At 39.3% G+C, this 22,420-nt stretch overlaps 1 protein-coding gene across 1 annotated transcript in view; it reads right to left on the reverse strand.

Moving 5' to 3' along the window:
• Nucleotides 1-22,420, reverse strand: part of PLPP1 (phospholipid phosphatase 1) — a 62,161-nt gene that overhangs the window by 1,828 nt on the left and 37,913 nt on the right. Inside the window, exons 2-3 of the mRNA XM_058434239.1 lie at nt 15,446-15,616; nt 13,830-13,909 (exon numbers count right to left, since the gene is read on the reverse strand). Coding sequence (XP_058290222.1) covers nt 13,830-13,909; nt 15,446-15,616 — 251 coding nt within the window. The remainder of the gene's footprint in view (nt 1-13,829; nt 13,910-15,445; nt 15,617-22,420) is intronic.

The raw sequence follows: 22,420 nt of genomic DNA on the forward strand, positions 1-22,420 counted from the left end.
GGCACGCACCACCATGCTAAGCTAGTTTGTTGGGTTTTTGTTGTTGTTGTTGTTGTTGTTTTTGTTTTTTGTTTGTTTTTTTTTTAGTAGAGACAAGGTCTAGCTATGTTGCCCAGGCTGATCTTGAACTCCTGAGCTCAACTGATCCTACAGCCTCAGCCTCCCAAAGGGCCGGGATTACATACATGAGCCATCGCACCCAGTCCTGAGCTTAGTTTCTTAAGATAAGATGATAATGGAGTCAAGCACAAAGGCACCTAACAGAGAGCGCTGTTTTTATCATCAGTGTTTACTGTAAAGATCATCTCTTATACTCACCTCCTAAAATGCCAAATTTTTGCCTAAATGTGAACTTCAAGAATTCAATTCTCCTTTACTTCACTGAACTTCACCTACTGATTAATACTACAGCATACTGACTAGTACTGTGTTATAAGAGATGCAGGTTAGCAGAAACCCTCCATATGAGATCTGCTTTAAGACTGACCCAAGCCTGAAACGCTCTCTCCCTAAGTGATCCATGTCCCTGCAGTAATACCATAACCACTAAGCTAACACACTCACTGTAAAAGTGTTGCTTCTCCGTGAAGCACCAAGACTTGATGACCATTTGCAGTTCTCATTAACTCCACTAAGGCCCTAAAGGCTAAATGACAACCAAGCCTCTGTCACTCTGCCTGAGTATATTTACCACAAATATCAAATCTGTTCAATCTATTATAAGAGCTAAAAAGGAGAAGCACATGAAATCACATTTCATTCTTAGCTCTTTTATTTATCTTCCCATTTTTCATTTAGACACTGAATACATGAACCAAAGTTTAGTTCTCTGTATTAGTCAATTTGCCAATAGCTGTCAACCCTTTAAAAGTCTTCAAGATGCTACAAGGTTCCCAAAGCTATACTTCTAGTAATGCTATGCCTTAAAAGAAAAAAAAAAAACTAAACTAGAGCTGACTTTGCTAACTGACACTTATACTGGCCTTCATATCCCAATTCAGACTATCCTCTGATTCACCAAATAGTTTTCATTCATAGGAATGGGGTAAAATGGCCAAGTTTTCAATACATATACCATGGTTACAATATAACTTCAAAAGAATTTGCACAAACCTTTTGCACTTATCAGCACACACTGTGGAGATAAATACACAGGGCTGTGATTTTATTATTGGCTGCCCCATACAGTAACTAAATGCTTAGCCCCCTAATCAATAACCATACTCTAACCCAATGAGCAAATTTATTTTGTGCATAAAAAGAACCACTACTTCTTTTTTCTTTTCTTTTTTTTTTTTTTTTGAGATGGTGTCTTGCTCTGTTGCCCACGCTGGGGTGCAGTGACACAGTCTCGGCTCACTGCACACTCCACTTCCAGGACTCAAGCAATTATCCTGCCTTAGCCTCCCAAGTGGCCAGGACTACAGGCACCCACCACCACACCTGGCTAATTTTTGTGTTTTTAATAGAGAAGGGTTCCGCCATGTTGGCCGGGCTGGTCTCAAACTCCTGACCTCAAGTAATCCACCCAGCTCAGCCTCCCAAAGTGTTGAGATTACAGACATAAGCCATAGTGCCCAGCCAAAGAACCTCTATAATCTAATTTAGTCTACACAAAATAATGGAAATTTTACTGTCTACAAAGCATATTTCTGAATTGGTTGCATTTTCCAATAAACATTTCTTTCTTTTGGAATAGTATATTTAGTATAGAAATTAAATTTACGGGTGTGGTGGCATGCGCCTGTAGTCCCGGCTACTTGGGAGGCGGAGGCAGGAGAATCACTTGAACCCAGGAGGCGGAGGTTGCAGTGAGCCAAGATTGTGCCATGGCACTCCAGCCTGGGTGACAGAGTGAGACTCTGTCTTAAAAAAAAAAAAAAGAGAGAAGAAACAAAATTCACATATAATAGGATTCGAGTCCAAAATTCACTAGGCTGTGTGTCCTTATTCTCAGAGAAAACATATAGGCCCAAATACACACACCCAAATGTATTTAGAAATGCTATTAACATGTATGTCCATTAATATTAAGGGGTTTTGTTCCCCCCCGACCACAAAACCACGTTAGAAACTATTCGATTTAGAAAAAAAGTTTGTGGGTATTTTTCAGTATAGTAGGGGAACAAAATAAAACCCTATACAAAGGATAATAGCCCACTTTAAGAAATGAAAATATTCATGTGGGCAAATACTAAGTAAATCCACTGTGCAAGGAATTCTGCTAGGTGCTACCAGGAATACAAATTGAATAAGGCACAGTACATAATTATAGCAGAGAATAAACTGAGGTACAAAAAACTCTGAGTGTTCAAAAGAAGAGTTGGTGGTGCCTCTGAGTGTGATATTCGATAAGCCAGTGGTTATGAGAGATTCCATCTCAGCAGAAGGGGTCTAGGACAGAGACAGAGATTTGGGGATAGAAAGGGTCTCTAAAGTCACAGAGGTACAAAACACTGTACAGGATGTATACAGAGAGAAAAGAAGTGGAGGATGAGGCACAGAGCAACAGCAGAGGAAGATGAGGAGAGGAAGAAGATCCACTAAGGCAGACTTGATTGAGTAGGGTAAGGGCAGGTCAGGAGACAGTGACCTCACCATGGCCACATCAGAAAGAGATGGCATTCAGGAGGTGGAGATTAGTCCACAGGGCCCAATATGGCATCCAATGGGATTTCAATTGCCAGTCTTAGTAAAAGACGTTTTAACAAGAAAGGGTAACATCCAGACTGCAAGTTTTGGTAAGGAAATATAAGAAAATAAGCATGAATCTACCACAAGTGTACACTATCCTGTTGAGAGAATCAAGAAAAGAGGTTGCCACCACCGGCCTTAGAAATATTTTTAAATTGATAATAAATAATGGCCAATATTTGCCATTCCTCATATAAGCCTATGAGGTTTTTTTTTTTTTTTTTTTTTGGAGACAGAGTGTCACTGCTGTTGCCCAGGCTGGAGTGCAATGGTGCAATCTCGGCTCACTGCAACCTCCACCTTCTGGGTTCAAGCGATTCTCCTGCCTCGGCCTCCAGAGTAGCTGAGATTACAAGTGTGCATCACGGTGCCCAGCTAATTTTTTTGTATTAGTAGAGATGGGGTTTCACCATGTTGGCCAGGCTAGTCTCAAACTCCTGACCTCAGGTGATCCACCCGCCTCAGTCTCCGTAAGTGCTGGGATTATAGGCGTGAGCCAGTGTGCCCAGCCAAGACATATTGAATCAATGTCATTGGGTGCCATTTCATTTTCACTAACTATCTAAACCTAAATACAGACCCCTGGAAGGGGATGAAGAAAAAGACCAAACCACGGGTTGTTCACTGACCCACCTAAGGCTCAAAAAGAACAGTTCTTTCAGATTCCTGTTCTGGAAGTATATGAATTTTAACAAAAACTGAGTAAGTCCAAGGTGGCAAACAACATTGAGCCATGTATAAGGAAGACTGGCTGAAGAAGAAGCTGAGAACAAAGCAGGTCTACAGAGGAGGAAGTAGTGACTAGCCTGGTCCCTGAATGGGTGAAATGGGAAAGTAGCTCTGGTTCCCCATTGCCAAAAGGCCTCAGTGATCTTGCTGTTTGGGGTTATCAGAGCACCTTTTACCCTTTTCAACAAAGCCCAATTTTACTTAATCTAGTTAGAATTTCTACTCCTTGAAACCAAGAGAGACAAAGCAAAAACAATTATAATTTAACCATTCCTCCTACTTTGAGAGCATGTAGGTTATTTTTAATTTTTTGATTACCCTATGTGATGCTATAGTGAACATTTCTGAATACAAATTCTTGTTTGCATTTCTAATTATTTCCTTAAGATATATATGTATGTGGAATTAAAAGATACAAACATTAAATCCTTGATAAACTATTCCAAAAGGGTTAGTGCACACCACCAACTTACTTCACCAGATACAGTGTACAAAAGTGTGGAGAAATGCAAACATTTAAATAGATACTTGATGTTAACTTTGACATTTACTGAAGATTTTAAGGCAAAAGTGAAAGAGTTCCCTTTCTTCGTTTATCAATTCAAGTTAAAACCCTTTTCCTTTTACCTGAAAGATTATATCTCTAAATCTCTTTCATCATTTCTCAAATGACTACCCTTGTCAAACACTGTTTCTCTTATTACTTGAGCTGGCAAAATTCATTTTCACTCTCCCTTTTTTTAAGTTGAGGTATAATTTACATCCCATAACATTCATCCATTCTAAGTACATATAAAATTCAATGGTTTTGGTAAATTTATATCGCTATGCAATATCACCACAATCTAGTTTTAGAACATTTTCATTATCCCCCAAATTCCCTTGAGTCCATTTGCATTCAATCCCTGCTTCCACTAACAAACCCAGGCAACCACTCATCTGCTATCTGTCTCTACATACATTTGCCTTTTCTAGACATTTCATATAAATGGAATTACACAATATGTAGTACTTTATATGTGGCTTTTATCACTCAGCATAATGTTTTTGAGGTTCATCTGTGTTACAGCATGCATTTTGTTCCTTTTTATTAATGAATAGTATTCAGTTGTATGTATACACCACATTTGGTTTATCCACTCACCAGTTAATGGACATTTAGATTGCTTCCAGTTTTGTGCTATTATGATTAATCCTATGAACATTAATATACAAGTGTTTTTGTAGATATGTTTTCATTTCTAATGGGTAGATACCTACAAGTGGGATTGCTAGGTCATATGGTAAGTTGATGCTTAACTTTTTAAGAAATTGCCAAACTGTTTTCCAAAGTGGTTGCACCCTTTTACATTCCCACATTCTGCTTTTTGATACATTCACTAGTCAGCCCATGACTCAGGTTCTCTGCAGAGTAAACTCATACTCAGCCATAAATAAACACAACTTTCTATATTTTACCAGCAAATATTTATAATGGTTCAAGACAGAGTATGTGATATGGTAACTTATTGCTTCCACAAACCAAATACCACAAGAACACTTCGCCATCCTTTATTAGAGACAGGAAAGGACAACATATGAACATGGTCCCACCACATCTTCTTTAACATCCTCTTGCACAAATGCTCAGGATCTTGGAACCATAATACCAATACTAACAGTTTTAGTTAGAAATATTGGTGCTGGGGTATCCAGCAAATCTGGGAAACTGGTTAAAAACTCTTTTACATGTGAAGGGAACTCTTCTAATATTAGGGAAAATTACAAAAATGCCTTCACAAAATAATGTTTTAAAGATCACCTATATAGCATCATGGATATATTGTTCCTTTTTGTTGCTGAACAGTATTCCATTGTACGAATCTAACACATACCAGATGCCCAGGAGAGAGTGGCATGCACAGAGAGACCACAGTAGCAAATCACTAAGGGATACACTGCCTTGGGGATAACAGCAGCTGGCAACAGTCTGAGAAATCCTGACACACAGATGGCAGGCGCCTTGGGATTTACTGTGAGATCAGGTACCACCTCAATAGTTTGGAAGAAAAAAAGGCCCCATAGGCAGACCGAAAGACCCATGGAATAGAAAGAACTTTGTCTACTTGTGAAATATTTCAGGAAATACATTCTTCTCTTAATGCCTGAACAAAGAGAGAAGAATGTGGATGGAGGCTAGAAGCCTGAAGAACCCAGACATATAGGCCAGACTGTCAAATAATGGAGCTATTACTATTTTGTTAATAAAATTGCTCATAAGAATTGAGAATCAGTACTTTCCACAATGCTGTGGATAGGAAATGCAGCTACACATGAGAATAAGTAAACAAGAAAATAAAACTTTTTTCCAACCTAAGAAACCAATCTTCACAGTACTATATTTCTACAATTCTAAGAGGCATTTCCCCCATACTTTAAGATATCTCCAAAGGGGGAAATACATATATATATTTATATTTATATTTTTGTAAGATCTATAAATATATATTTATTTATATAAGATATATCCAAAGGGGAAAATATATTTATAATTATATTATATTTATATTTAAATATTATATTTAAATTATATATATTTATATTTCCCCCTTTGGAGATATATCATATATCTATGATATATATATATATCATATATAGTATATATACACACACACACACACACACACACACACATATCTCCAGTCAGGATATGCATTCAATATAAGTCTCCTTTTTCCCCCCTGCCCCCGAAAAACTGTTTTAATGAGGTATCTGACAGCAAGAGATGACTTGGAAATACGGTCAGTTTCCACAGAGTTAAGCTGAATTTTCATGGTAGTAGTCATTATCAAACATAAACAACAATCTTATTCTATTTAACATTTTGTAGTTTTTCATAAAATTTTCTACCTCAAGTTATTAAACACCTACTACATTCCACTAAGATTACAATGGTGAGCAATACAGACCATCCCTACTCTAGTGAAGATTATTGTCTTACTGCCTATAGAGGTGAAAATAAGAAATGGCAGCACAGCGCCTATGTCCCCATGAAAACAAGGGAGAAATGACAAACAAATGTGAGCAATAGACTGTTTGGATACCAGCTTCCCGCACCAGTACAAGAAAAGGACAGCAAGAGAGATGTGCCATGCCATAAAACCTAACCAACTCCAATCTCCTCTGCCATGCAGGGTAAAATTCTAAAGCCACTTTGCCATAAGAACACTTTACTTATATAGTACTTTACACCTTATAAAAATAAACTTATTAACCCACTCATTCTTTCTTCCTCAAGACTAGCAGTTTCTTATTACCATTTAAGTAAGCTATTCAAAATAATAAAAATCACACCTCAGTTACCTGCTTTGTGGGCAGCCTCTCTAAAAAAATATTATTTTTTCAAACAATGTACCAAAAACAGAGAATTTCAGAAAATCCACATATCTATAGTAAATAATCTCCCTCATCTTCCAAAACATTATCAAATCCCAAACTTTACAAATGTGGTATTCCACAACAATTCAACCCAAAAAATGTATCCTGTGTTATTTCCTCCAGGTGTTAACAAAGGGAGTAAAAGTGATTTTTTAAAATTAACTTAGGAGCAATTAGACTACCAAAATTAATAAAAAATATTTCTTAATATTTCTTAAAAAGTCATATTTTATCCTTTAAAATTGTGAATATTGTCTACTTAATATATTATTACACTAGTAATATTTATAGTGAAAATCTGAGTAATCAATGCCAGAAAAATGCAAGTGCTTAATGGTATACAAAAGCTAGACATTTTTCGATATGCTAACACACAAACAACATCAGTTGAAAAGGATAATTCAAAGTACATTATTAGAGGCTAGGTGCAGCGGCTCATGCCTGTAATCCCAGCACTTTGGGGAGGCCGAGGTGGGCAGATCACATGAGGCCAGGAGTTCAAGACCAGCCTGGACAACACAGTGAAACCCCATCTCCATTAAGAATACAAAAATTAGCCAGGCATGGTGGCACGTGCCTGTAATCCCAGCTACTCGGGAAGCTGAGGCACAAGAATTGCTTAAACCTGGGAGGCAGAGGTTGCAGTGAGCCAAGATCGTACCACTGCACTCTAGCCTGGGTGACAAAGGCAGACTGTCTCAAAAACAAAAAAAAAACAAAAACTACATTATTAGAAATTTTGGGTTGAGAGGCTATTTCCATTTCTGTATTTTTTACACTTAGAATGACTTTGCAAAAATCTCCAACCAAAAACTATAACAATCCACATCCTAGAGTAAAGGAATTTTAATAGACCAATACTTGGTCTATTAAATGGAGATATAATGGAATTTTAAATAATGCATATTTCTGAATTAACCTAGAACAAAGGTTTTTTGCATATTAAGATATGTTTACATAGATGTTCTTCTACAATGAGCTACGAACTCACTATGAAATGCACACTTAAGATAAAGTTTATCATTAATAGACAGTGACAAAGGCTCTTTAGTTGACTAAACATTAGTTAACCAGCTGTGAACCCTCTTCTCAACTAGGCCTCAACCTTGGCCTTTCATGTCAGCCTGTCCTTGTGTGGTGTGCAAGCACAGGACAGGCCCAGTCTTAGCAAAAGTCCTGCTAAGTCAGCTAAGCAAGAAGCCCCTCGTCCTTGACATCTGAACACCCTTGATATATGATTAAATTCCTCATCCCCCACTTTTGATATATAAATCTTTGGCCTGCCTTAACAAGAATCTCCTACCCTTGATGTCTCCTCTTCGTGATTTTCCATCCACTTATTCCCCTTACCCATAAATCCCCCTGTGATTTTCCATCCACTGGTTCCCCTCACCCATAAATCCACCCCCTTCTCCTTGTTATAGTCAGAGTTGAGCTCTCCACTACTGCACTAGGTGCAATAGTCTTGAGTAAAGTTTTCCTTACCATTTTAACAAGTATCAGAATAATTTTTTTCAATAGAAACCCATATTAGATGGAAAGTTTCCAACTCCTAAGTAAACTTGGGCTGGCAGATTGAAAGGAAACAATGAAAACTTTTTTTAAAAATATTAAATTGTATCAAACCAACATTTGAGTGCTTTAAACACTTTCCAGGTACCAAGGCTATAGAGTAAAAAATACAGAGACTGGGGTCTACAACAAAGAATCTGGCCTTTGTCCCTGGAAGAGAGACTCTAAAACCTTAGAATCTCCTGAGTAATAGGAAGGTCTTTGTTATTCTTGAGCCCCTTGGTTCACACCTGGGTTTATGCTAATGAATGACTCAGGATGGGGGCAGGTCACACTAACCATGTGATTAGAGGGACAGGGCTTTAAACCAGCTCAACCTCCAGGGAGGTGAGGGGAACTAGAGATCAAGTTCAATTGCTTGGCCAATGATTCAATCAATCATGACTATATAATAAAACTCTAATAAAAACAATGGACACTGAAGGTTGGAGGAGCTGCCTGGTTGGTGAACATATCGATGTGCCAGGAAAGTGACACATCTTGATGCCATTGGGAGAGGACAGAAAAGCTCTACATTCAGGCTGTCCCCCACCCTGAGACTTTGACTGTGTATCTTAATTTGGATCATTCTGATTCTTTATAATAAAACTATAATCATAAGTAAAATGATTTCCTGAGTTCTATGAGTTGTTTTAGCCAATTACTGAACCTGACAGGGTCACAGGAACCCCCAGAGTTGCAGCCTGGGGAACTTCAAATTTGCACCTGAAAACTACAGTGAAAGCAGTCTTACTGGGGACAATGACCTTAAATCCGTGGAGTCTCATGCTAACTCCAGGTGGTTAGTGTCAGAATTGAACTACAGCATGCTGCAACACGCGAGACAAACTTTCCACATTCAAGGAGTTACATGGGTATGTGTAGATCCACTCAGGTTCATAGACAACCAATCACTTCTAAAAAGCCTAGTCAGCTACATAGGCTGCTGAGCCACAGGACGAGGAGTGAAGTTTGATTTACTGTGAAATCTCAAAACATAGTTATTTTGATCTTTTTTTTTTTGCTTTTGGCACTTTCTTAGACGAAATCCACACACGTAACAGCTTCCACAATACTATGTACAAATGGGTATATAGTTAAGGCATTTAAACTTCAGGAATATGAAAATGAAAACAGAAAAATTTCTAATGGGTTTTTAAAAAATAAAAACAGGCTTCCTTATTTGAAAAAAACAATGTTTGAGGGAGGGGAAAAACAGAAAATATAAGAGATAAAATGAAAATATCTCATATACTAATAATCCCACTATTCAGAGAGAACCATTACTATTTTTCTCCCTCTCAATATATTACAAAAATCTTCCCATGTCAATATTATCAAAAATTATGAAATGAATATCATAGTATTTCATCACTAGAATAAATCATAAAACAGTCCCCTACAGCTGAACTTACTTATTTCCAATTTTCTTCTATAAAAAGTACCGTAATCAGCTGTCTTACAACTAATTCTCTACATGAAACTTTTATTTCCAGGATAAATTCTTTCCAGTATAATTTATAGGTCCAACAATATACTCTTTTTAATGCCAATTTATACCCCTGCCAGATCTGTGTATGAGAACACCTGTTTTCTATGCTTGATAAGCTGGGGAAGTTCTTACCTTTGCTACTGTGACAGGCCAAACTGTGTTCTCAGTGTTGCTTTAATATGAACTTTGATTTCTTAAGACTTAGTCTTAAGAAATGCTAAATGTTAAAGCATTTCTTTATATTTCTCGGCAATTTTCTTCTACTGACAGCTTTCTAGGCATGCCCTTTCCCCATTTTTCTTTGAGGTAGTCATCTGTTTTTCACTAAGTTATAAAATATATAAAGTGGCTGGGTGTGGTGGCTCCCACCTGTAATCTCAGCACTTTGGGAGGCCGAGGTGGGCGGATTGCTTGAGGTCAGGAGTTCAAGACCAGCCTGGCCAACATGGTGAAACCCCATCTCTACTAAAAATACAAAAAATTAGCCAGTTGTGGTGGCAAATGCCTGTAGTCCCAGCTACTTGGAAGGCTGAGGCAGGAGAATCACTTGAACCCAGGAGGCGGAGGTTGCAGTGAGCTGAGATCACACCACTATACTCCAGCCTGGGCAACAGAGCCAGACTCCATCTCAAAAAATACAATACAATACAATACAATACATAAAGTGATTAAGGCTTGGTCAGGCGCGGTAGCTCACGCCTGTAATCCCAACACTTTGGGAGGCCGAGGCGGGCAGATCAGGAGGTCAGGAGTTTGAAACCAGCCTAACAAACATGGTGAAACCCCATCTCTACTAAAAATACAAAAATTAGCCACGCGTGATGGCACACCCCTGTAATCCCAGCTACTTAGGAGGCTGAGGCAGGAGAATCGCTTGAACCCAGGAGGTGGAGGTTGCAGTGAGCCGAAATTGCACCATTGCACTCCAGCTTGGGCTGGTGAGACTCCACCTCAAAAAAAAAAAAAAGTGATTAAGCCCTTTTCACAAACATCCATGTACATTTCCAGTTTAGGTCACCATGAATAATACAATCACTCTTTAGAAAAAGTTTAATAAGTTGGTCACAAGCATTGGCTATACTGTTATTTTAGACTAAGAATTTTTGCTAAAAGGTTATGCCATACAGTAACCATCACTTAAGAAAAGCAACTACTTACAGTCAGTACTCAAGTCAATTTAAAATAGCCTATTAAACATAGGTAAGTTTTCTATCCTGAAACTACAAATTTTTTAATTTAGACAAAGTATATTATTCATTGCAACATATGGTTTGAGATTTAATACTAACTTTATTGTTACTATCATTACTCTGAAAGTTTGCACACAAAAAGTCTTACCTTTTTCTAGAAATATAAGAATTTATAAAAGTAAATGTATAATGAATTACCAAGGGAGAAGGTAGAACTACACAAAGCCAAAAATGATGGAAAAAAAAAAGTCTGGTGTCAAATCTAATACGGATCATTAAAACCAAAAAACAAAAAAAAAAAAATGTAAAAGCCAAATAATGCAGAAATCTATAGTTTTCTGAATATGGCACCTTTCTGGATAGCTAAAGAAGAAACAGTAAAGAATATATTTCTTTTTTTTTTGAGACGGAGTCTTGCTCTGTCGCCCAGGCTGGAGTGCAGTGGCACAATCTCGGCTCACTGCAAGCTCCGCCTCCAAGGTTCACGCCATTCTCCTGCCTCAGCCTCTCCGAGTAGCTGGGACTACAGGCGCCCGCCACCACGCCCAGCTAATTTTTTGTACTTTTAGTAGAGACGGGGTTTCACCGTGGTCTCGATCTCCCGACCTCGTGATCCGCCCGCCTCGGCCTCCCAAAGTGCTGGGATTACAAGCGTGAGCCACCGCGCCCGGCCAGAATATATTTCTTAAAAAGATTATGAACCTCGCATTGTAAAAATAAATCACTGCTTTAAAATATAGATTTTCTATTACCCCAAATCTTATTTCTGATCAAATTATATGGCATATTATATGAAAGTTATGTTAAGCATAAATAGTTCATTTTATAGAAAATAAATTATTTTCTACATATAACAACAGATGTTATACACGAACTATTAAAACAAACAAATCTACCCTAAGAATTTGCAAGAATCCCTTCCTGCACATTCAAGCACATTTAAGGCCCAGAAACTGGCCAAATACTACTTCTTTAATTAAAAATAAATTGGCATTAGGCCAGGCGTGGTGGCTCACGCCTGTAATCCCAGCACTTTGGGAGGCTGAGGCTGGCGGATCACCTGAGGTCAGGAGTTCCAGACCAGCCTGACCAACATGGTGAAACCCTGTCTCTATTAAAAATACAAAAAATTAGCCAAGCGTGGTGGTATTGCACGGCAGTTGCAGCGAGCCAAGATCATGCCACTGAACTCCAGCCTGGGCAACAGGACAAGACTCCATCTCAAAACAAACAAATAAATAAATAATTGGCATTAAAATATTTTTCCAGGTCAATTCTAACAGCAAACTCACAGGAATTAGTCAAAGTTTGATACTAAGATTGATACAAAGATTGATACTAAGTCTTTTTCCACTCCTTAAAAAAAAAATTGGCCAGGCGCAGTGGCTCACGCTTGTAATCCCAGCACTTTGGGAGGCCGAGGCGGGTGGATCACGAGGTCAGGAGATCGAGACCACGGTGAAACCCCGTCTCTACTAAAAATACAAAAAATTAGCCGGGCGTGGTGGCGGGCGCCTGTAGTCCCAGCTACTCGGAGAGGCTGAGGCAGGAGAATGGCGTGAACCTGGGAGGCGGAGCTTGCAGTGAGCCGAGATTGCGCCACTGCACTCTAGCCTGGGCGACAGAGCGAGACTCCGTCTCAAAAAAAAAAAAAAAAAAAATTTAGCCCTATTGCTATTTAAGCTGCTTGATATTATAATACTATAACTAAAAAAAAAAAAATTGTTATAAGCAAAAAAACAAAGCACAAAACTAAATCTGTGGTGTGCTCATAATGATATAAAAACTGTCAAACTAGAGTGGGTGCAGTGGTTCACACCTGTAATCTCAGCACTTTGGGAGGCTGAGGTCAGGAGTTCGAGACCAGCCTGGCCAACATGTAAAACCCCGTCTCTACTAAAAATACAAAAATTAGCCACGTGTGGTGGTGCGTGCCTGTAGTCCCAGCTACTCAGGAGGTCAAGGCAGGAGAATTGCTTGTACCTGGGAGGCAGAGGGTACACTGAGTCAAGACTGTGCCACTGCACTCCAGCCCGGGCAACAGAGTGAGACTCCATCTCAAAAAAATAAAAATAGAAAAACAAACAAACAAACAACAACAAAAAAAACCCTGTCAAACTAAAGGAAACATCAAAATGCTACCAGTAGTTGTTGTCTTCAGGTAGTAGAACTAAGGGCTATTTATTTTCTCTTTCTACTTTATAATAGTTTTTTTTAAATAAAAGATTATGGGCCAGGGGCATGTTGCCAGGTGGCCAACACAGCAAAACCCCATTTCTACTAAAAATACAAAAATTAGCTGGACGTGGTGACAGGCAACTGTAATTCCAGCTACTTGAGAGGCTGAGGCAGGAGAATCGCCTGAACCCGAGCTGAGGCGGGGTAGATTGCTTGAGGTCAGGAGTTCAAGACCAGCCTGGCCAACATGGAGAAACCCCATCTCTACTAAAAAATACAAAAATTAGCTGGGCATGGTGGCACATGCCTATAGTCCCAGCTACTCAGGAGGCTAAGGCAGGAAAATCACCTGAACCTGGGAGGCAGACATTGCAGTGAGCCAAGATTACACCATTGCACTCCAGCATGGGCGACAAGAGCAAAACTACATCTCAAAAATATATATGTATTATTATTACAATTAATTTATTCACTCTCAAGCAATTATCTCCTCAAATACAGGGGCAAGTTTTTCTTAAAAATGAAACTTTATCTGGCAACAGTTGCTCAGAATCATGGCTACCACAACTACTTAGTACTTCATATAGTACAGTAACACCATCTATTGTCATCCAAGTGGCAGTACTTCCCTGCACACAGTTTCTCCTAAGCTGAATAGCTAAAATTTAAGTAACCAGTTATGGTGGGATGTATTTCTTAGAAAAAGAAGTATCTCCTTAAACTAAATGCTAGATTTTTCTCTAATTTTACTCCCATAAAAGTAGCTATAATCAAATTAGAATTGTAAGAATATATTAATACTTATACCTCTTAGAACATAATAAAATCCTGGACCCCTTCACGTTCAAAATACTGAGCTGAAGCCCATTAGAAAAAAATCTACCAGACAAAAAGGCAAAATGAACTCAGATATATAAACTGGAAAAACAAACAACTAGGTTACTATTCTTAGCCAATTTGGAGACAAAATAGAGAAAAGCCAGCTAGTCCTAAGGCAGAACAAGGCTACTGAGTTTACTGAGACACTAAAGTTTTGTAAGGCATATATCTAGGAAAGGCAAGTAACAACACAGGTGGCCAGAGGAGAAATAAGGTGTGATATGCTGCACTGCCAAGACACTCAAGGAGGTAAATCTTCACCTTGCTCCTTCCCTTCTATTTCCAAGTCACATAAATGACAATAGCAAGATTTAGGAATGAGAGCCAAGGGTAAAGAAAGTAGACATAATATCCCAAGTGGCAATCTTAACCTAGTTTGTGAATCTTAACCTAGAATGAAAATTTTTAATTATTTAAAACAGTGAAACCCAATATTGTCCTACAAACTGATGAACTATCTGAAGGACAGTACAAAGTAAGAAATAGTGACTTTTCTTTTCCGTTTTTTTTTTTTGTTTTTTTTTGTTTGTTTGTTTGTTTGAGATGGAGTTTTGCTCTTGTTGCCCAGGCTGGAGTGCAATGGCATGATCTTGGCTCACTGAAATCTCCACCTCCCGGGTTCAAGCGATTCTCCTGCCTCAGCCTCCCGAGTAGCCGGGATTACAGGCATGCGCCACCACACCCAGCTAATTCTTTATTTTTAGTAGAGACTGGGTTTCTCCATGTTGGTCAGGCTGGTCTCGAACTCCTGACCTCAGGTGATCCACCCACCTCGGCCTCCCAAAGTGCTGGGATTACAGGCGTGAGCCACCACACCCGGCCAATAGTGACATATCTTAATGTATTCTGATAATTTTATTTTGCATATATATTTGTGGTCTTTCTGCTGAGTTTGTTTTCTCAAATTTAATATGCAAACGTTTTCCTTTTTCATGGCCTCAATTTCCACTTAACAGTATGATAATGCAAGCACAATCTTAGTTTCAGCTCTGCCATACAATAGCTTACTGGGCTTTAACAAGTGTCTGGACCTAAGTTTCTTCATTTGTTTACTGAGAGGAGTTGGTCCAACGACTCAAAAAGACTCTCCTATTCAAAAATAATCATTCTATCATTCTTCAGAATGACATCAAGTTGTTCTGGGTAACATCCACCTTTAACTGGAGAAACACTGCCTCTGGACTAAAACGGTGGGTATATTCCTCAAGCAATCATTCACCATATCAACACTGGTGAAGACAGTACTGTGGATTTACCCCCGCCCCAACTCCATACTTCATCCAACCTCCAGCACAACAAACCCATCACTACCTACTTATTAATTTACTTACAGAGGAAATGGGCAAGCCAACCCCCACTAGGATGAGGACAGTGGATGTGACGGTACTGTCATGGTACGGATAGTTGATGCTGTTGTCTTTACAGAAAAAGCCTCTCTGAAATGGATATATTTGGCCCAATTTTAGAACAGCCATAGGCATGGAAGCTGTTGGGGAAGGGAAAAAAAAGACACACATGATTAAATTCAATTCACTTCATTAGGAAGTCTACTGAATGGGATGCAAATCCTAGCCATACTTTGCCCTCTCTGGAGATGGATCTCCATTATACCCAAGGGCAAAGATTAAGAAAATCATGCAGCATCATTTGCTTGTCCATATCAGCCCCACCTTTTTCCAAGTATAAATACTATTACTTGCATTGACCTCCGATTTTAGAAATAATCAATAAAAGAGACTTCCACAAGGAGGAGAGCAAAATTGGCCCATGGAAAAATAAAGCTGAGAAAACAGGAAGGTTTTCCATTTTGCATTCTGTAGTTAATTCATTTTTAATTGAATTGCTTTACATTAAACTGTGTTTAAGAAAAAAGGCAAAATTCCATAAATAAATTCAGTAATTAATATCATAACAACCAAATGTCATCCAGGAGAAGAAACGTAAAAATTTAGGTGGCTCATGCCTATAATCCCAGCACTTTGGGAGGCCAAGATGGGCAGATCACTTGACATGAAGAGTTCAAGACAAGCCTGGCCAATAAACCCTGTCTCTACTAAAAACACAAAAATTAGCCAGGCATGGTGGTGTACACCTGTAGTCCCAGCTACTAGGCAGACTGAAGCAGGAGAATCGCTTGAACCCAGGGGGCAGAGGTTGCAGCGAGTCAAGATTGCGCCACTGCACTCCAGCCTGGCCAACAGAGCAAGACTCCATCTCAGGAAAAAAAAAGAAAAGAAAAGAAAAGAAAAGAAAAAGAGAGAGAAAGAAAACGACAGAAACTACAAGTATATGTTCAGTAATAAAAATAGAAAGAAAAAGCCTTTTGTTTTCCAAAGACAAACAAACACCTGGTTTTATTAGCCCTGGCAAGGCTCCAAAACCACTTTTAACAAGTTATACCGAAATAATTTTCAGTTGAAATTTTGCACCTAAATAAAATGACCCTGAAAGACCAAAGTTAAATAATTTAAATTAGTGGCTTCTTAAGATATTCAAATTTACCATGCTTTTAGGCTTTGTTTTATACAATTCAAACATTCAAGCATCTACTCACTCACCATATGCACAATACTAAGCCATACTTAGGGAAGACAAATTTGTATAAAACAAATACTAAATTCAAGAATCTAAATTGTATTTGTAGAAAAAGAATGTATACCCAGTAAATTGTTTAAAAAGAAATCCCAAGGTAGATTTTTTGGGGAAAATGATGAAACTGTTCTGTATCTTGATTGAGACGGTAATTCCACAACTCTTTTATTGCATGTAAAGTTAAGAAGAAATACCATAAAAGGCAGAAATATGCCATAAAAATAGGAATATAATTACTAAAATGGCATAGAAGGACCTATAGGAATTCAGAGGTCAACACAGACTGGAGGAGTTAGAAAAGACTATTAAAGAAGAGGCAACTGAGTTGAACGTGAAATGACAGGTAAAACACAGCAACAGGGAGGAGCTCAGGGAGGCAGACCATTTAGTGGTAGAGGGAGGCAGGGAAGCATGAGAATTGCATCAACAAGAGCACAAAGGGAATGAGCAAGAAGTTTTCAAGGTACACACATTTTGTAGCCAACATGTATTGCATGCTTGCCCATGCGGGGAATTAGGCCACATAGATTAACTCAATCCTTACCTCACCTCTGTGAAGTAGGTATTATCACTACCTGCTTTTTTCATGTAACGTTGTTGAAGCTTAGAGAAATGAGGAACATTGCTGAAACTAGGAAGTGGTGGAACCAGGATTCCAACACAACTCTTCCAGAGTTAGGGAATATACAGCCTCCCATGGAGACAAGTAATCTGGCTAGGTTAACAGGTTAGAACTGCAGCAAGGAAGATATGATTGGGAGAAGGGGAACCTGTCCTTTAAAAACCTCACTCAGTATAATACATGTTGTGTTCACAATAAGAACTCAAAGTAGGCTGAGTATAGGTGGGTCATACCTATAAACCCAACATGTTGAAAGGCTGAGGCAGGAGGACCCCTTGAGTTCAGGAGTTCAAGACTAGCCTGGGCAACATATTGAGACCTCGTCTCTACAAAAGAAATTTTTTAATTGGCTGGGCACGGTGGCATGTGCCTGTAGTCCCAGCTACTCAGGAGGGTGAGGCAGGAGGATCCCTTGAGCCCGAGAGGTAAAGGCTTCAGTAAGCCACGTTCACACCACTGCACCCCAGCCTGGGCAACAGGACAAGATCCTGTCTCAAAAAAAAAAAAAAAAAAAAAAAAGAACTTTCAGTTCCATAACTGAAAGTTAATGGAACAATGTATTATTTGCTATATATTACCTCTGAATTCTGCAATTCTATGGTTTTCATGGGAATAACAGTGCTTGAGATTTTTGTGTTTATTAAAAGATTATAGGAGTCAGGCATGATGACTAACACCTGTAATCCCAGTGACTCGGGAGGCTGAGGTGGGAGGATCACTTGAGGCCAGAAGTTCAAGACCATTCTGGGCAACACAGCAAGACCTTGTCTCTAAAAAATATTTTTAAAAATTAGCTGGTGGCTGGGTGAGGTGGCTCATGCTTGTAATCCCAGCACTTTGGCAAGCCGAGGCGGGTGGATCACGAGGTCAGGAGATCAAGACCATCCTGGCTAACGCGGTGAAACCCCGTCTATACTAAAAATCCAAAAAATTAGCTGGGCATGGTGGCTGTAGTCCCAGCTACTCGGAAGGCTGAGGCAGGAGAATCACTTGAACCTGGGAGGCAGAGGTTGCAGTGAGCTGAGATCGCGCCACTGTACTCCAGCCTGGGCCACAGAGCAAGACTCCATCTCAAAAAAAAAAAAAAAAAAAAAGCTGGGCATAGTGGTACACACCTATAGTCCACATATTTGGGATGCTGAGGCAGAAGGATCACTTGAGCCCAAGAATTCAAGCCTACGGTGAGCCATGATTATGCCACTGCATTCCAACATGGGTGCAAAGCAAGACTCCCAACTCCAAAGAAAGAAAAAGGATTATGGGTTTAAAACACTTGGAAAGGATGTAAGTTTGTAGGAAATAAAATATCACTGTCCTCTTTTGCTCAGGGTCAACAACATGGTAAAACGAGGAATTTTAGAAGTTAACTTCCAGGAAAAAAAAAAAAGGGAGACAGCAAGAAGAAACACAAATACTTACAGTTTTGAAATAATCTACTAATTAGGTGATAAGTAGTGTGTAGATAGTGGAAACAAAATAGGATGCACAGAAGAATGTTTTGAATATAGAAATGATACAAAACTTGAGCACTGATCACAAATGCTGAGGCAGACCTGAAGATGGCACTTCAGGGTTTGGACATATGAAGAATGAAAGTTCCATTGATAGAAATGAGAAGTTGCCAGGGAGAGCTCATTTATGGTGGAAGAATATTAGTTTAGTATTGAGAGTACTGCCTTTGGGGCAACCTGGCGCCTCCCTAAATGCTCAGCTTCATCTTCCACTGTCCCCTTAAGGCTCCAATCACACTGAACCACTTGCTGTTGCCGAAACATACTGTTTTCAAAACACTAGGTTTCATAGGGATTTGAAATGCTCAGCCTTCTACTGCAGATAATTGCTCTCATTTCTCCTTCAAGTCCAAGCCAAGTACTCCCTTCTTATCTGTCCCATGGCACCATGTACATATGTCTATCACACTGTACTTTAACTTTTTATGTGTGTGTCAGCAACTCTGAGGGCAAAGGCTACCTTTATCATTTTTGTGTCCTTTGTACCAGGCACACAGATCCGAATGAAAACTTATTGGCCAGGCGCGGTGGCTCACGCCTATAATCCCAGCACTTTGGGAGGCAAAGGCTGGCAGATCACGAGGTCAGGAGTTTGAGACTAGCCTGGCCAACATGGCGAAACCCTGTCTCTACTAAAAAAAATACAAAAAAAAAAAAAAAAATTAGCTGGGCATGGTGGCGGGTGCCCAAAATCCCAGCTACTCAGGAGGCTGAGGCAGAAGAATCGCTTGAACCCGGGAGGCGGAGGTTGTGGTGAGCTGAGATGGCGCCATTGCACTCCAGCCTGGGCAACAAAAACAAAACTCTGTCTCAAAAAAAAAAAAAAATTTATTAAATGGCTAAGTGAATAAAATTCAGGGTAAAGATCAGAAGTAGAGAAAGATGTGTAAGTTGTTGGCATTAGAATTTGCAACTTCAGCTAGGAGAATAAAACAGTTCTTACAGAAGGCAAATCAAGACTAAAGAGACAAAGCAATCAGCTAAGGACTAATATCCACAGAGAAAACATGAAAAGAGGCTTTAGGAGGAGAGGAAGAAAGGATGCTCACAGGCTCCAAGGGGCAAGGGCTGTGTCTGTCTTGTTCAGCAGCATAGTCTGGCCATTCTTTAAACAAAAGAATGAATGAACAATAGAGAAGTAGGACGATGTTGTGATACAAAAACCAAAGCTCAGAGTGTCTAGTACAAGGCAAATCTAATATATCAAATGCTAAGACATCAAGGAGCATGAGAACTGGGTAAAGGCTGAGGTCTTTACTGAGAATATATTATACCATCTCCACTAATACAACAATGGTATCTTCATAAAGAAACTTAGTATTGAGCATTGTTCAATATTGGGTTGTCATTGTCTAAGCATCCCTTTCTTCAAGTTAACTATGTCAAAATTATGTCCCCTATTGTTCATATGTATTACACACACACACACACAGAGGCATGTCCGTCCCTCCAGAGTAAACAGATATCACTATTCCAAAAAGCAATGGAATAGTCTTTATCTGCTACTGAGATCATTTTTGTTTTGTTTTGTTTTTGTTTTTGTTTTGAGACAGAGTCTTGCTCTGTCGCCCAGGCTGGAGTAGTGCAGAGGTGCGATCTTGGCTCACTGCAACCTCCGCCTCCCAGTTTCAACTGATTATCCGACTTCAGCCTCCTGATTAGCTGGGACCACAGGCACATGCCACCAAGCCCGGCTAATTTTTGTAGTTTCAGTAAAGACGAGTTTTCACCATGTTGGCCAGGCTCATCTTGAACTCCTGCCCTCAAGTGATCCACCTGCCTCGGCCTCCCAAAGTGCTGGGATTACAGGCATGAGCCACCATACCTGGCCAAGATTATTTTTAATGTTAATTTTTTAGAGTAGTGATGAGAGTTCTGTGTTAGAGTTAGTGTTCTAAGAAGAGTCTTCTCTTTATAAACACTTTCTTAGGACAGATACACTTTTTCCTTAATACCTAAAGAACATAGATACTGTTTTGACCCTAATCATAGTTCTAGGATATTTTTCTCTTAATTAAAATTTCCTTAAGAGGAGTCACTTTTAAAACTATGTAATAACCGCCGGGCGTGGTGGCTCACCCTCTACCTGGGACTACAGCTGCTATCAGGCCGCCTTCTCCACACAGCTTTCTTTTGAGGTAGCACTCCTTCTCTTTGCACTTCAGGTCTATGGGGAATATTCCCATCCTCTCTGTTGCTAGCCCAGGATACTACAATATCTCTTGTTGATTTTCTAAACTCTGCCCACCTATTTGTGAATACCTGTTTCATTTAATCCTCTTCAAATTATCCAGCTTGAATATGCCATCTGTTTCCTATCAGGGCACATACATATTTTGATCTTGCTAAACACAACTGTTAGGCATGTATGTCTGCTCTTAGTGCACTACTCCTGTGACATGTTGAGGAAAACAGACACATGAATACCTGGATAGATGTAAACAGATGTTCCCATATTCTCCTCAATTCAGTGACAATTGAAATCTCTTCCATTTTATTAAATATATGTCATATATACTTCCTCAAATATGTGCTATTACAAAATATTCCAATGGAATAAATCTAAAATGCATTTTATAAAGAGAAAGACTAAAGTAAATCAATGTTAATCCCTAATATGTAGAAGGTAAAGAAGTACTAAATTTATTTTGAAAAGAATGAAATAAAAATCAAGTTATTAAAGTGACTACACTGATTCGTGTACTCACTCCCTCAATTTTCTCTAAAGATCTCATTTCAGACATTTAAATGAATATTATGCTACACAACAGGGAAACTCAGATGTCCATCCCCTCCTTATTCATTCAAACATTTACACTGCCATAATATGGCAGCTGCAATGCCAGGAAAGAAGAAAGGAAAAAAGACTGAAAGAGGGGAAGAATGAAAAAGACCTCAAAGAAATTTTTTTTAAGAGACTGGGTCTTACTCTGTCACCTAGGGTGGAGTCCAGTGGCATGATCATAGTTCATTGTAACCTTGAACTCTTGGGCTCAGGCAATCCTCTCACCTCAGCCTCCCAAGTAGCTGTGACTACAGGCATGTGCTACCATTCCTGGCTTTTTTTTTTTTGGGTAGGGACAGAGTCTCACTATGTTTCCTAGGCTGGTCTCAAACTCCTGGACTCAAGCAATCCTCCTGCCTCAGCCTCCCAAAGTGCTGGGATTACACATATAAACCACCATGCCCAGCCACCACAGAACTTTTAATAAAAGAGGGAAATCAGTACTACAGGAAAATAACACAGCTGTAACTGCAAGCATGACTGACATTTAGATTTGGGCAACACAGCCATCAGGATCCCAGCAGGAAACAGATAGCACCCTCAAACTGGGTAATTTAAGGAGAGTTTAAGAAAGGGACTATTTACAAGGTGTGAAGGGTGTGGGCACAGTCAAAAGATAGTACAACCTCCTGAAGCTGCTATCATCTACAGACTTGAAAAGACAAAGAGGGCCCCATGATCCGAGCCATGGCCTCTGGGAGAGCCAACATGACATGATCTTGCAGGAGGAAGCCAGGAAAATAAACACAGCAACTCTACTCTCCTCCTGCCAGTGCCATC

This window comes from Hylobates moloch, unplaced genomic scaffold (genome assembly GCF_009828535.3).
Source record: "Hylobates moloch isolate HMO894 unplaced genomic scaffold, HMol_V3 SCAFFOLD_23, whole genome shotgun sequence".
Classification (NCBI taxonomy): Eukaryota; Metazoa; Chordata; class Mammalia; order Primates; family Hylobatidae; genus Hylobates; species Hylobates moloch.